This window comes from Bos indicus x Bos taurus, chromosome 20, assembly GCF_003369695.1.
Source record: "Bos indicus x Bos taurus breed Angus x Brahman F1 hybrid chromosome 20, Bos_hybrid_MaternalHap_v2.0, whole genome shotgun sequence".
NCBI classification, from domain to species: Eukaryota; Metazoa; Chordata; class Mammalia; order Artiodactyla; family Bovidae; genus Bos; species Bos indicus x Bos taurus.
In genome coordinates this window covers 16,721,140-16,736,955 of record NC_040095.1, presented here as the reverse complement: position 1 = coordinate 16,736,955, position 15,816 = coordinate 16,721,140, and the positions used below count along the sequence as shown (strand labels likewise).

The 15,816-nt window shown below is 35.6% G+C and overlaps 1 protein-coding gene across 3 annotated transcripts in view; it reads left to right on the top strand.

The window, feature by feature from the left end:
- IPO11 (importin 11) overlaps positions 1–15,816 on the top strand; it is a 203,399-nt gene that overhangs the window by 85,342 nt on the left and 102,241 nt on the right. For all 3 annotated transcript variants that reach the window (XM_027519916.1, XM_027519917.1, XM_027519919.1), the window contains exons 19-21: positions 968–1,084; positions 6,021–6,134; positions 15,148–15,263. In XM_027519916.1, the coding sequence (XP_027375717.1) occupies positions 968–1,084; positions 6,021–6,134; positions 15,148–15,263 (347 nt within the window). The remainder of the gene's footprint in view (positions 1–967; positions 1,085–6,020; positions 6,135–15,147; positions 15,264–15,816) is intronic.

The window sequence follows — 15,816 nt, the reverse complement described above, 5'->3', positions numbered from 1 at the left end:
CATCTCATTTCGTATCCGTCTGTTACTCTTCATCCTAGGTCATCCCCCTCTGTTGTCTGTGTATGTATGTCTGTCCTTACCTGAAAAGCACAATACCTAGTCTTATTCTTTTCTTTCCCTTCACTCAACCCTCAGCACCTGTTTTGTTTCCACATAGTTGTCACTCAGTAAACACTTGTTAAATATGTCAGTATGATTGGGGCCTTAGTGTTTGCTTTTCTTGAGAGGACTAGACAAGAAAACTTTTTGGTAAAATATCTGCCTATATTTCTTATGGGGTCATAAATGGGTACACTTGGAGAGCAGAAAGTTTTCTTTAATAGAAGAATCACTTAATGCTTTTGGATGAAAGAAAGATGTTTTACCAGTCTGTTTAAAAGTGAATCAAATATCTGAAAGAGCAAACGTTTCTGTCTCTGACATCCTGTGATTTGCTAATTTCTACTATAATTTTCACGATGTAGAAGTTAAAAGCCAGACATAGGTTTTTTGTTTTCTGTTTCCTAATCAGAAACATTCTGTTGCACGTATAATTACAAGTATTTGTCTATAAAAATTTATATCAGAAAGCTGGTATGTGAGTGCAGTAATGGCGTTCCTCTTGCTATAATGAGTGGACTTTGCAAAACAACAGGCGTATTGGAAAAGAAGTGACAAAGGACTTTTAAAAGTTGAATTAGCTGTATAAACTTTAAACACAGAAACTTCAAACACACTTTTTCTCTGAAGACATTTGTGGATGAATTAAATTTGAAAATGGGCACATTTAACAGCAATAAAGAATAAGATCACTGTCCTAAATATTGACAACTTAACCAATTTGAAGTTGTATAGGTAATGCTAAGGTTTTGTCTATTTGTCTTTTATTTCTTTGCTGTTATGACTTAATTTTACTTCTTATTTCTGTCTTTACGTGAAGGTTTTTTACATTTCTGTACCAAACTTTTATTTTTTCTTTTACTTACAGTATTTGGAAACCATGTTCACACTACTCTTTCAGTTACTTCAGCAAGTTACAGAATGTGACACAAAGATGCATGTTTTACATGTCCTTTCTTGTGTGATTGAAAGAGTCAACGTGCAGGTAATTTTGTCGTAAACATGAAAATAAATGTTAGAGAAATGTGTAGAGTACATGTAGAATTCGTTAACATCTTTGCTTTGTACACATTGTTTAAGTGTTAAAACATTCATTAAAATGGTTCTATTAGGTTGTGATTTCAGTTCTGTATCAAAATTGACTTTTATACTTGGCGTTTTTAAAAAATGACCTAAGAAAATGAAAAGATAAAAAATTGGATCAACAATGTAGTGTTGTTTGTTAGAAAGCAAAATTATATATCTCTTAGAAAATTCAGTTTATTTTGAATAATACTTTTTACAATTTAAGATGTTTGAGTGCATACTCACCAAGGTCAGTCAGCAAATACAAATATTCTCAGAAATCTGTTGTTTGTACCTTAAAGACTGAGTGTGTTTCGTAGTCTAGGCCATGTTATATCCATCACTGGTTTAATGTAAAAATAATATGTAAAGTTTTTAACAGTAAATTATTATTTAATTGTATTCAGCTTCCCTTATCACTCCTAATGTTTGTGAAAAATTGATAATCCAGGAACCACACTGTAATTATCCTATAATTTCTTATATCCAAGTTTACACTGCATATTTTTATTTGAAAAGTGCTGAATAAATCTGTGAGATATTAATTAGGAAAAGATAACTGAATTTAAGTCCACAGTCCTGGAGTCTGCTCCTGAATCTATTAGTGAATTCTGACACCTTGAACCTGCTTATTAATTCTAAAGCAATTGATGAGAATTGCTATCAATTATTGAGTAATGACAAGTTTCCAACTCCTGTGCCAGGTGATTTGCATGTATTTCTCATTTAATCCTTAAAAAAACCTTTGTGTGGGAATTAGAATTCATTATCTCGAACAATTTGAGGCTTCAAGAAATATGCCAAAGTTCAGACAGTTTAGTGGCATTGATAATATTCAAACTCATCGTTAACCTTCTCACTGGTAGTTCAGCTGGTAAAGAATCTGCCTGCAATGCAGGAGACCCAGGTTCAATCTCTGGGTCGGGAAGCTCCCCTGGAGAAGGGAATGGCAACCCATTCCAGTATTCTTTCCTGGAGAATCCCATGAGCAGAGGAGTCTGGCAGGCTGTAGTCCATAGAGTCACAAACAGTTGGACATGACTGAACAACTAACACTAACCGACTAACTGAACTCAACATTATATTGATGTAACACAGTTGCAGTTTTGAGTGACCATTAATCATTTTGAGCAGATTTGAGTCCTGGTGTCTAAAAGTAGTAATATCTTAAAATTTTTTAACACTTGTGTTTCTTATTACATTAATTACATTATTTCATTTTGATACTGGTTTATCAATAACATTGAGAGAATTTGGTCATTGAGACTGTTTTAAACTTATTTCAAGTCCCTGTCTCTGCTCTTTGGCTTGGACATGGTCTTGAACCTTGAGTCCTCATGTATAAAATGGTAAAGATAAAGATTACTCTCAAGGATTCCTGAGTATAAACTTATCACAGATATTTAATATTAAATGTTCAATATGCAGATTACTATACAATTGCAATAATATTTTAAAATTGATTATATTGTAGAAGCAAGATTTACAGTTTTTAAAATAATCTTATTTAGACACCATCTGGCTAATGGGAATTTCTTAAAGAAGGTTTTTTTTTTCTTTTTGTAGAAATGAATTTTCTTACCCCATCTCCCCAAACTGCTAAACCTTTTCCCACATAAGTTTAACATTACTCTTGCTTCAGTTCAGTTCAGTTCAGTCGCTCAGTCATGTCCGACTCTTTGTGACCCCATGAATTGCAGCACACCAGGCCTCCGTGTCCATCACCATCTCCTGGAGTTCACTCAAACTCACATCCATCGAGTCAGTGATGCCATCCAGCCATCTCATCCTCTGTTGTCCCCTTCTCCTCCTGCCCCCAATCCCTCCCAGCATCAGAGTCTTTTCCAATGAGTCAACTCTTTGCATGAGGTGGCCAAAGTACTGGAGTTTCAGCTTTAGCATCATTCCTTGCAAAGAAATCTCAGGGCTGATCTCCTTCAGAATGGACTGGTTGGATCTCCTTGCAGTCCAAGGGACTCTCAAGAGTCTTCTCCAACACCACAGTTCAAAAGCATCAATTCTTCGGCACTCAGCCTTCTTCACAGTCCAACTCTCACATCCATACATGACCACTGGAAAAACCATAGCCTTGACCAGCAGACCTTTGTTGGCAAAGTAATGTCTCTGCTTTTGAATACGCTATCTAGGTCATGCTTAGTAAATTTAAAAATGCTTTTGTTTCTATCCATGGTTATCTTTCACAGCACAAATAGTCTAAGCAGCTCATATGTCTATATCATTAGTAAATAAGATATAGTTATCCTATTAGTACTTTTTGTTTTTAGAACGTGAATAGGAAAGGGTTATGAAAAATGTTTTCAGGAAAAAACATTTTCTTGTGTTAACCTTTGAATAACACCATCACTTAAATATCCTTCAGGTATCATTTGTATATAAATATGATTTTTGTCTACTAGATTGCAAACATTTTGAACCCTCTTACAGCAGTACTTTCTGACACATAACAGTTTTTGAAGTTTTAGGGAAGTCACCATCTTTATACCATAGCTTGAAATTTTTTGAAGATTATAAAAAAATGTGTTAATCATCAAGTAAGATGTCAGGTAAGCAGTCTTTGGACTTAAGCATTTCTGAAGGAAAAGAACAAAATTAAAAATTCAAGAGCCAGTGTGAAATGTTAAATATTCTGTTGAAAGTGTTAGCTAAAATGAGATGTTAATAGAGACTTACTTTTTAAATTCCCTTGCAAATGGAACCTTTGTTAAACCATTTGTTAGTCTGTCACATATTCGAGTTTCAGTTGTTTTTCTAATGTGTTATGAATGAAAGTGGGTATAATCCTGTGTGGGAATGAACTCATAAGACTGTAATGCTCATAGTAGAGCACCCCCCCCCCCCCATTCTATTTTTTGGAGTAGAAGTGCCAAAAGATGAGTACTCTCATCTCAGTTGTGTTACACTTGTGGTTCACTTTCTGTTGTGGGATATTTAGCCTGATATCTATAAAACATTCTTAATTCCATGTGTTTTTTTTAATGTTATTTAAATAACTGATCATTGGTCTACCCAAAACACATAATCACTTTAAGAAATGTTTATAGTATTTTTTTTCCTTTTACATGTTTTCACTGAAAAGTTTTAAATATGCAGACATGTTGTAGTAAATCACTACCCATATATTCCTCATGTCATTTCATCACAACACTTTACCTTAGTATATTAGACCTCTCCTTCTGAATCATAATCATCATTAGATTCAGAGAACTTAACATTGATGTAGTGCTGTATTCTGATGTCAATTCCATATTCAGGTTTTCTCAGTTGCCCCAATAATTTATTTTTTTACCTCTCCCCTCCTAACCTAAGGAAATGTGTTTGGCTCTCACGTCATCACTTTGTTTTCTAATCGCCAGCCCCTTTTTAAAATCTTTTACAACACTGAATCTATGATTGATTTTTAAAATAGTGTCTTTGAAACATTGATTTTAATTTAGAGCATATTCTAATGAACAATTGAGACTGGGATATAAATATTTCATGACTTTCAAATGTAATTGGGTGCTTGGTTGTATTATTCACCCAGTCTATAATTCATAGCACATATTTCCTTTCTTCCATGCCTTGGAAGACATTCTGTTTAATTTGTTCAAAACCAGAACTTTCCTTATCAGTAAAACATGCTGTTTTTAGTTGAATATGAATGCATTAGTTACTCTGAAACCTGTTTTTATGTATTAACTGGTCTGCCTTTATAAGTTAATTGGAGGGATCTTTGAGATTGAGCACTTAGCAAAATTAAGTGCTCAATAAATGTCTGTTAAAATAATATTCAGAATTGGATACGTGAAGAGTCTCTTAATATTTATTCAGTTTTATCTCACTGAAATATTTGGGCAAATATTTAACTTCTTATCTTTCTGCATCTCCTCTCCTAAACCTGGGGAACAAATCTGAGAGATTTTTTTTTGTGTGTAGTATACACTATACTTTAGTGTATGATGTTTTATAAGCAGAATAGAGAAACCTTTACTGTTTCTGGGAGCAGTTTTTTTGTTTTAATTATTGGAGTATAATGCTTTACAATATTGTGTTAGTTTCTGCTGTATAACAAAGTGAATCAGCCATATGTATGGGAGAAATTTTTAATTTTTAATCCTGGGGATTGATAGTACTGAAACTGTGAAACTCGAGTGTTTTATCACCAAGTGTACGCTCATCAGATCAGTTCTAAATACAGGGTGGCTGTAGGCTGAAACCTGGAGCGCAGTTTCCAGGTTCTGTGTGGAATCAGGTTCCATTTTATTTTCCAAAAATCTCACTATCAAGCCGTGGTGTGTGTGATGTAGGGGATATTTTTTAAAACTGGTGAAGTTAATCCATGTTGGGGTTAACAGTTTTATCCTTTGAAAAGGATTAAGGGTTCATATGCTTACCTTTATAGCCTCTGCTTTTTGGTGCCTGGTCTTCAAGGCCTGATACTTGAAAGATGCCATTTGGTAATGGTTGAATGAATGAGGAAATGCTGACTCTTTTAAAAACATTATAATTCCCAATTATGTAAGTTGTTTCATTAAAAAGAACCAGGATATAACAGCATTTTTTATTAAATAATTTCTATTAAAGAAATAACAGGCGTCAGTATGTTGTTTTATATTCCTAAATTTTATTTCAGCCAATAAATTTGCTGCTTGTTTAAAATTATTTAAAAATATTTACCCTGGAGCTCTGTGTCTCTATATACTATTGAATTTATCTTTAAAAGGATGTATACTTAATACATTACATCCAGTAAACCGTTTGCTACCTGTGACCTAATAGGTCTGTCAGTGTTTCTGAAATAAGTCGCCTTCTTTACTAACCCAGCTCTGCTGCTTCCTCTGCTTCTGTTGTGATAGATACGACCGTATGTAGGATGTTTGGTACAGTATTTGCCTCTTCTTTGGAAGCAGAGTGAAGAGCACAATATGTTGAGGTGTGCTATTCTGACAACACTTATTCATCTTGTTCAGGTAAGTTCCTTCTCCACAGTTTCTAGTTCAGTTTTTTTTTTCTCCTTCTTTAAATTTTTTTTGCTATTTTCATGTGATTGATGTTAGTGGCAGTAAAAGACCTCACATTATTCTTGTTCATGTGTGATCTACACCATTTAAAAACACTTTTTTTATATTCACTATGAGCACTTTTTGACATTTAAAAAAATATTCTCTACATTTAAAAGACAATTTCTTTCATTAGAGGTGGTTGTCCCCAGAGAAGGTAGACTTGTGATTTTTACAGTCAGTTGTTTTTTGCATGTAGTTTCCTTGGTATTCAGGGCTCTTCTGTATAAACTGACTCTCCATTTTCACTTAATTTAAAGTAAAAACTTTCCTTTCATATGTTGGGAAGACAGAAAAACAGGTAAGTTGCCTTTGAGGGAAGGAGTTAATTTGATATTTGATATCTTGACTTTGAGGTATGGGGATGTGCAGCAGGTTGAGAGAACCCTAAAATTTCAGAGAGAGAGAGTTGGAGCTGCAGTTCTCATTTGAACTGTTAGGGTGGATTAAGGTCTGATGGTATGAGAATGGAGAGGGAAGCACTTAATGAGAATATCTGTCTGTAGGGATGCACAAGTGACTTTTATTGCTCTTGCTGCAAAAGTTGATAGATTTTTTCCAATGGGGAGATCTCTTTCAAAATTAAGAATTAGTACTCTAAAATGTTCCAATAAGTTGAACTAATATTATTATTATTATTATTATTTTAAAAAACCCTTTTCAGTCACCTTGAAACATAAACTTATTCTTTCACCAAATTTTTATGGTTGAGTTTTATAGTTATAAATTTCTATCTGAGGCAGTTTTAGATATATGGATAGTGATACAAAAAAAAATTTTTTTAAGCACTTTTGTCTATCCTTTAATTCTTGTGATTATCCTGAAAAATTATATCCCTTTAATAAATGAGAATACAAATGCTAATAGAAGGTTAGCAGTTAGTCTGAGATTGTTCATGTAAGTGTCAGAGCAGAGAGTGATCCTCATGTCTTTTGCCTTATATCTCTGCCAAATGTGTTTTTAGACTCAACTTGAGATTTTTGTGAAGGAGGTATGCTCTTCAAGCAGTGTTACCTTAGGAAATCTTAGGAAGCTATAGTAACTTGCGGGAAATGCTTGGAGTCTATAGGACCTTTTCCTTTAATTGTGACACCCTGGGTATGTATAGGCCAGTGGTACAAGTTTTTAGCTAAGTAATCGTGTGCCCTTGGAGAAAACATACAATGTTTAACATTAAAAATGAGAATACCTTAAAATAAGATTTTCAGTCATTTGAGAAAGTTATATAATTATTAGGGTTATTGGTAAGTTTCCTTTCATGGAATTTGTTGCATCTTTCAACTATCATTTTTATTTATTTATTGAAATTTAGTAGACATATTAGTATAAGTATTTGTTTTTATTTTTGTTTTCCTTCTTAAAATTCTAGGAACCTAGACTGATAGTCTCTCTGACTGAGGAGTTTAATAATGAATGAAAATAAACTTTCTTGCCTGCAGTAGTTTTGCCTCAGTGGAAGTAGGCATTCATTTATTTGATAAATACATTTTTGAACACCTGCAATATGCAATACATGGTACTAGGCACTGGGAAACAGAAATGAATAGGATAAGCTTTCTGTGAATGTGGTTGTCTAGGGGAAGACTGAACAGCTAAGTGCTCTTTGAGCAGTAAGGACAGAGTGCTGTGGGGCACTTGGTGGGTTACTTGTCTGAGACTGGAAGACCTCACATGGGTCATCAGAGAAGTCTTCCTTCAGAGGTGATACCCAAATAGTGTATCATTATCTCTTGACCTCCCTGTATAGAAGATGAGGATTTAATTTTCATTTTCCTGGGTATGACTCCTATCCTTCAAGCCTCCCAATATAGTTAGATTATAGTTTAAATTAGGTCACTATTTAGTGTTTGTATGACTTCATACACGGAGTTCATATATAAAGAATGTTGAAGTCATATATCATTATATACGACTAATTTTCTATCCTGTATAACCATCCACCTAATCTCCACTCCTATATTAATAATTGTTTGCTTAGTTTATTATAAGTTTTCCGTTACTGTGCAGCAAATTACCACAGATGTAAAGGAATAAAATGGCATTCTAAATACCTCATAGTTCTGTAGGTCAGAGGTCGAGCACAACATTTTGTACTCTTTGATCAGTCTGATAGCCTGAAATTGATATGCTGCCAGACTAAATTCCTCTGGAGGCTTCAAGGAAAATTTTTCTTTACATTCAGTCAGCTTATTGGGAGAATTCAGTTCCTTGGTCTGTAGCACTAAAATCCCAGATTACTTGCTGGCTGTCAGCTGAAAGTGAAAGTTGCTCAATCGTGTCTGACTCTTTGTGACCCTATGGACTGTAGCCTGCCAGGCTACCTTGGAATTCTCCAGGCCAGAATACTGGAGTGGGCAGCCATTCCCTTCTCCAGGGGATCTTCCTGACCCAGGAATCAAACCAGGGTCTCTTGGATTGCAGGCAGATTCTTTACCAACTGAGATACCAGGGAAGCCTTGGAGGCCCTCCAAGTCCCTAGAGTCCAGCCACATTCCTTGATCATGACCCCTTCCATCATTATCATCAGCAGTGGGGAAGTTCTTGGTTGTCAAATCCCCTCAGGTTTTGAATCTCTAACTTTCTTTCATGCAGCTAGCTAAAGAAAACTCTTTTAAAGGGTTCATGTGGTTAGGTCAGGTTAATCTGTATAATTTTCTTATTATAAGATCATTCAATTTGAGACCTTAGTCATATCTGGAAAGTAATATCTAAATTAGCATTTGATTGAATAACTGGGGAATGGTCTGTGTACACTGAAGTTATGAAATTAAGAATCATAGGTGGTCATCTGAGAATTCTGCCTGCTACATTTGAGCTTTCTGTGTAACTGAATCCATTCTGTCCACCTGTTATCTAAACATTCTCTCAGTATGTTCCCACACATCAGGTACTTTATTACTTTCATCATCTTGGAATCTGGAAAATTGATACAAGCTTTAGTATGCATTGGTTTTTACTCTGTGCTTGTTCATGGCTGTTATAACTGGATCCCCTTTCAGTGTCATCAGAAGGGTTCTTCTTGCCTATCCTTTCTGTAGGATGCCTGTTTTCTGTACCTGTCTTCTTCCTTGTTATGACTTCCTGTTTCTGCTGGAGCCCACGAATGTCTGTGGCATTCTGCAAAAGGTACTTGGGGGATAAATTTTGTCAAGATTTTGCATGTGTGAAAAATGCCTTAAAGTTTTCATGTTGACTAGTAGTTTGGCTGGGTGTAAAATTCTAAATTTACCCCTTGAGAGGCATTTTTAGTGTGTCTTCTAGCTTCTGGAGTTGCTCTTAGGAATCCTTAGCCATTTTAATTCTTGTTTTCTTGAATATGTCATCTCCTCTTTCCCTTTGGCAACTTATATGATCTCTGTGTTTCTATTTTCAATTTCATGATGATGTGGGTATATTTTCATTCCATTGTTCTGGACACTTGATGTATATTGCAAACTGGAAATTCATGTTCTTGGGTTCTAGATAACTCCATCACATTCTGTTGATTATTTCCACACTTTTGTGTTTTTCTTTTGTCTCTTTCTGAACTTCTTGTTGCTTAGATGATAGATGAATGACCCAGCCCTATATTTTTCTTCCTGTTCGTTTCTGCTTTTCCTTCTCTGCTGGGGTCCAGCCCCAGCAGGATCCAGGGGAACTCTCAGGATGAATGGCGTCGGCGAGAGAGACACGGGTCTTATAATGGACTGGAGAGGGATGGCACGGGTCTTATAATGGACTGGGACCTGGTGGTCCGGGGTCAAAAATAAAAATAAAAAATAAAGAGAAAGAATAAGGGAGAGAGAAAGAGACTGATATTCCTTGGTTTACACAGAAAGCCAATAAAGTCCCTGACACGGGACTTGCTCTGTTCATGGAGGCCTCAGGCGCCCTCTCGGTGGGGTGAAGATGCAGAGCGCCTTCTCAATTGGGTGGAGACGCAGAGCACCTCCTCCATCGGGTCTTAGAAGCCTGGCAAAAATGAACTCAGAGGGCCTCTGTGCTCCAGGGAGTCAGCCTGAAAAAGAAAAGAGAGAGACAGAGAGAAAGAGAAAGAAAGACACGGAGACCAGAGCTCTGGTGAAGTGGGATCTGCAGCTTTATTTTCAAAAGGAACTTTTATACTCTGAGTTACACATTTCTCAAAGTAAAAGATACAGAGTCAGCTCAACATTCCATCAATTTTACCTTTATTGAAACCAGGATATTTTCTGTATACCTTTTCATAAACAAAGATCTTATGTTATGTCTGGCTCTGTGGCCTGTTAACATTTCATGACTCTTCTGATAAAGGTTGATCAGCCAGAAACCTTGTTTTCCCTTGAAGTGTTTTTCTTTATTTCTCCCAGCCTCAGAAAGTACTAAATAAAGTTACAGTCTCACGGAGCAAAGGTGCAGTGGGTCACGACAAAGAAAGAACTTATTAGCTCAAAGGTCTGATGTGGTTAATACCAAGGCTACTACTTGTTTTTCTTACATTCCAACTACATTAACTAACGCACTCCCAGGTGCACAGTGGATAAGGGATATGGGAGCTTGGCAGCAAGCACTGGCCCAATAATGAAGCCTTTACCAGTACTGTTCTAATAATTTTTCATCCCTCAAAGGGCTCTATGCTCATTAGGACTTTTAGAATGCTTAGGCTTCCTGTGCCTTTCATGGTTGGGGAGTTGTGAGCAATTATGTGCGTTAGTTGCAAGAATATGGATAAACCTGCCAAGCAGGCTAAAAACTAGAGTCCTAAGTTGATTTTTTTTTCAGAGAAAGGTGGTCGGGGATAGCCCCCTGTTAATGTCAGAAGAGTTGGTAAAAGACATAATATAGTAAACAGTAGACAGACAGACTTTGGTTCTGGGGTAGATGCTCGGGCAGGTCCAGGGAGTGAGTCCCTTGAGTCCTGATCCGCCTTGCCTGTCAGGTCTCTTCCGCATGACCTTGTCATGGATGGGATCTCCTGTGCTGGCTCCCGGCACGTCTCTTTGTCCTTTTGCTCTACTTTCTGGGGAATTTTTTGAGCTTTATCTTTCAGTCTTTCTATTGAGCTTTTCTTCCCTGCTGTAATATTGTTAATGTCTATGAGTACTGTTTTTTAAATTAAAATTTTATTTATTTTTAATTGAAGTATAGTTGATTTATAGTATTAATTTCAGGTGTACAACATAGTCAATTCAATATTTATATAGATTATACTCCATTTGAAGTTATTACAAAATAATGGCTATATTTCTCTGTGCTGTGTCATGTATTCTTTGTTGATTACTTTATACCTGTTAGTTTGTGACTCTTAATCCCATAACCCTATTTGTCCTTCCCCACTCGAGGAGTTCTTTTTTGTATTGTTGAATAATCATTTTATATTTGTATACAATCATTTGTATACAGATAACGGTCATTTGTATTGTTGAAAAATCATTTCATTTTTGTTTTCATGAATACAGTGTTTTATTCTAATAAGGATATTAACATTTTTCTAAGCTTTTATCTCTATATGTGGTCTCTGTTTCCTTCAGTCATGTCTGTTGATGTGATTGGTTGCCTGCTTTTTTTTTTTTTTTCTTGTGAAACTTTGAGGCATGCACAAAAGAAGGAAGAACAGTATAATGAATCCTTAGGTAACCATTTCCCTTCAAGAGCTGTATCAATATTTTGTCTGTATAAATTTTATATTTTAGAGTGGGCACTAAAAAGTTAATCAAAAGGATTGAATATATATGGGAAACTTGCTGATTGTGGGTTTTTTCTTTAAAAGAGTCTAGTTGGAAGCTTTTTTTTTGTATGGAGCAAATGTTTTGGTTCTGTGATTCTGAGATCTTTCCTTAGTGAAAGATCCATCAGTCTTTTGCCCATTATATTATATCTCTGTTTTATATAGTATCCCTAGTCTTGATTACCTGATTGTCTCCTTGTCTTCAGATGCTTTGTTTTGCCTTACGAGAATAAAGGGCCAAATCTGTACTGATTAAAGAGGGCCAGTTGTTTGACTATGCACAAGGATGAGATCTTGTCATCAAATGTCTTTTAAAATACCTTCTACAGGTCCTATTACTTTTAATACTTCCCTCAGCTTCCCTTTCCAAAATACCTTGTGCTGTCAGTTCCCAAGTCTTTTGGAGTTTCTGTAGTGTACATCAGGTGGTTTCTTGCCCTTTTTCACTGCTGGCTTTGAGCTTTGGTTTTCTGAGTCTGCTAAATCAGTCTTTCTTTCCTGCTTCCAAAAATAAGTTGCTTTTATCTCTTCTTAAGCTGTCTTTGTACTTAAGAGTTCTAGGTCTTTAAAAACACATACTCCTATCTCCTTTTAGTGGATCTTGGGAGAGCACAGTAGTAAATGCACGTGTTAAATCCATCAGCTTTCTCCAGATGCTAACATAGTGATTTCTTATACACAGTCATTTTGTATAGCTGCAGCACTGAGTATCACAGTTGGGTGTAAGGGCCTGTTCTTATTGTTGCCTAGTTGCTAAGTTATGTCTGATTCTTGCACCTCCATAGACTGTGGCCTGCCAGGCTCCTCTGTTCTTGGGATTTCCCAGGCAAGAATACTGGAGTGGATTGCCACTTGCTTCTCCAGAGGATCTTCCTGACCCAGGGATCAAACCCAAGTCTCCTGCATTGGCAGGAGGATTCTTCACCACTGAGCCACCAGGGAGTCCTGAGGCCTGGTTAGGAAAGCATAAAGAATGTGTCTTGAAGTTCAGAGGAAGGTGTGTTATCATTTGTATTTTAGAAAGGTAATCAGTGCACCTGTGGGGACACTGGTTTGGAATGGAGTAAAACTAAGGTCAAAGAAATAGTTGGGAAGCTCTTCTGTTAACCGTGAAAGAGACGATGATGTGAAGTAAAGCCATGGAAAGAAGGGGGAACATTTGAGATAGAATTAAGGATTGCTTAGATTTGGGGTGAGGAGGAAGAAGCACAGAAGGTAGTTGTGGTATGATTTTTTGCTCCGTAGACAGTGGTTCATGTCACTTGAGTTAGGAAATGCAGGAACAGAAGCTATTTTTTAGGAAGATAGTGGATTGGTTCAGTGATTTACTTGAGAGTTTGAGATGCCTTCTGGTTGATAATTTCCTATGTCATAAAGAGTGTGTGGAGTTCAGAGGTTTGGGTTGGAGATAATAGATTTGGACATTATCAGCAAGTACAATGGCAACCCACTCCATACTCTTGCCTGGAAAATCCCAGGGATGGCAGAGCCTGGTGGGCTGCCGTCTTTGGGGTCGCGCAGAGTCGGACACAACTGAAGTGACTTAACAGCAGTAGCAGCAAGTACAAATCACACGAGAAGAGAGCCAAAGACAGTACCCTGAGAAATACCACTTTTTAGAGAGTGTTGTTCTTTTCTCCCTGCTTAACTGTAACTATAATTGTAATTATTTCACAGAATTGTAGACATTGTTTTATAGTTACAGTTGTGGATCGAAAGTGTTCAAATTTACTTAAAGCTGCATATCTGACACATTCTGACACATTCTTCAACCCACTAGATTACAGAGCTAAATTTCTTGAAGCTTTAACTGAGAGAGTCTTTTATGTTTAGCAGTTACTTTAGTTTTGCTAATGCTAGCATTTTGTGCTCATTAAAATGTGCACTAAGTAAGTAGATTCTAACATTCCTAGGAAATATTAAGTCTATTGATATTAAAAAATGAACTTGATTAGTTTTCCTTAATTTTTTCCTTTTTGCGTTCTGTTAAGAATTGAGCTGTGGAGAGTGAAATTTAACTGAATTTTAAGGCCCAGTTTACTACTTTATTAAATGTGACATTTTTATAAATCTCTTCTTTGGAAAAATCTTTAATAAAGTCTATCAACCCTTGCATAGTTGTAGAAAGGCCCAAACTTAATGAATTTAAGAATAAACTTAGTGTATTTCCACTGAAGTATCTATATCCTGCTGATAAAATTTTGACTTTAAATATATGTGTGTGTCATTGAAAGAGGCATTCGTATACATTTTGTTGCTTTGTAATTATATATTATATTGACATCTGAATTATTTTCTAAGTGAGGAGATGTTTGATAGTTTGCTTGGTTTCCTTTCTTTGCTTATTAGATTGTAGAGATTATGAGTTAGAAATTGATTTTCTATCCTCTTATGTTCCTTTCAAAGTGCTTCGATTTAGTGTGATGCACTGAGTCAACCTCCATAAGACAATAATTAGTCAAACTAGAATTTTAAATTAAAATCTCCCTCTTCCTCCATCTTTGTTTTCTTATTAAAAAATTGGCATAAATTCTTCATTAAAAAATGCACACATTAAAAAAAAAACTTTTACCCCTCCCAACATCCTTTTCCAACATCCATATTTAACTAGTGTCAACAGTTTTTTCTGTTTGCTCCCAAGAAACTTTTTTATGCATATATCTTCATATCAGATATATAGCTATTAAAAAACTTTTTTGGCTTGTGAAATTGTTATACACCCTTCTTTTTAATCCCAATTTGTCATTATTTTTGAAATTGTTTTCATTCCATGCCTAATCCTTTTTCATGACTACTGAGTATTCTAGAATATGAAGGTATTATAATGTAGTTATCTTAACTGATGAACATTTAGATTAGGTTCTTTTTGACTGAGTTATTTAGTTGGGATAATTTGTAGAATTTAACACATCACTGTTTACACATCTTCAGTCATCATGGAAGGGAATATAAATATGTATATGAGAAATCTCTTAAAATGAACGTGTATTTGTAACCTTGATGTATATGGTTTTACTACCATTAGGCAATTGAATATTTTTTACTACTGATTTCCAATTGTAAACAGAACTAATTTTGTTTTAATAATGCTTATAATTAGAATCATCCTTTTAAAATCTGATTGATTGATTTTTTTAATAAATTGGTTTTAGGGCTTTTTTATATGATAGGTGATTTTTTTGGTGGGAGGCGGGACTTTAGATTATCTATGTTAAGTTTTATTTATACTTCCCATAGGGATTAGGAGCAGACAGCAAGAACCTGTACCCTTTCCTGCTCCCAGTTATTCAACTGAGTACAGATGTTTCCCAGCCTCCACATGTTTATCTTCTGGAAGATGGTTTAGAATTATGGTAAGAGGAAAAACTTGATACTGTGAATCTTATTTATTTATTTTCCTGGCCTTCCCTACTGATGCCAATAAAGCAGAGGTCATGTAACAGGGTTTAAAAGCTCAGCATTGAAAAACAGAAACATAAAGGCAGTTTCCCTGAACTGGGTAACATAGTAACTCCCACTTTTCTTGGCATCTGTCGCTCATTGTAGGCTTGTAATAGTAAAAGTTAGAGAGGAAGTTTCAATAAGAACTCAGCTGCATTTCATCTTTTGGAATTTGGAATGTGAAATGAGGAATCTTGACCAAAACTAAAAATTGACATAAAAACCTCCACACTGTTAAATGGGATGTTTTGGGGGTTATTGAATTATTTTCAACTTCTTACTGCTTTACCCAGTAAATACTCGGATAAAATACCTCAGCCTCAGATATTAATGCTACTTAGTCTTGACTTAATATTTTACTGAGTATAGTAGTATATAGCGTTAAACAGTGAAAAACAATTGAACCCTGTTTCTGTGACATCTCAGCGCCACAAATTATGTAATGAATGAATTGCAGTTAAGTAA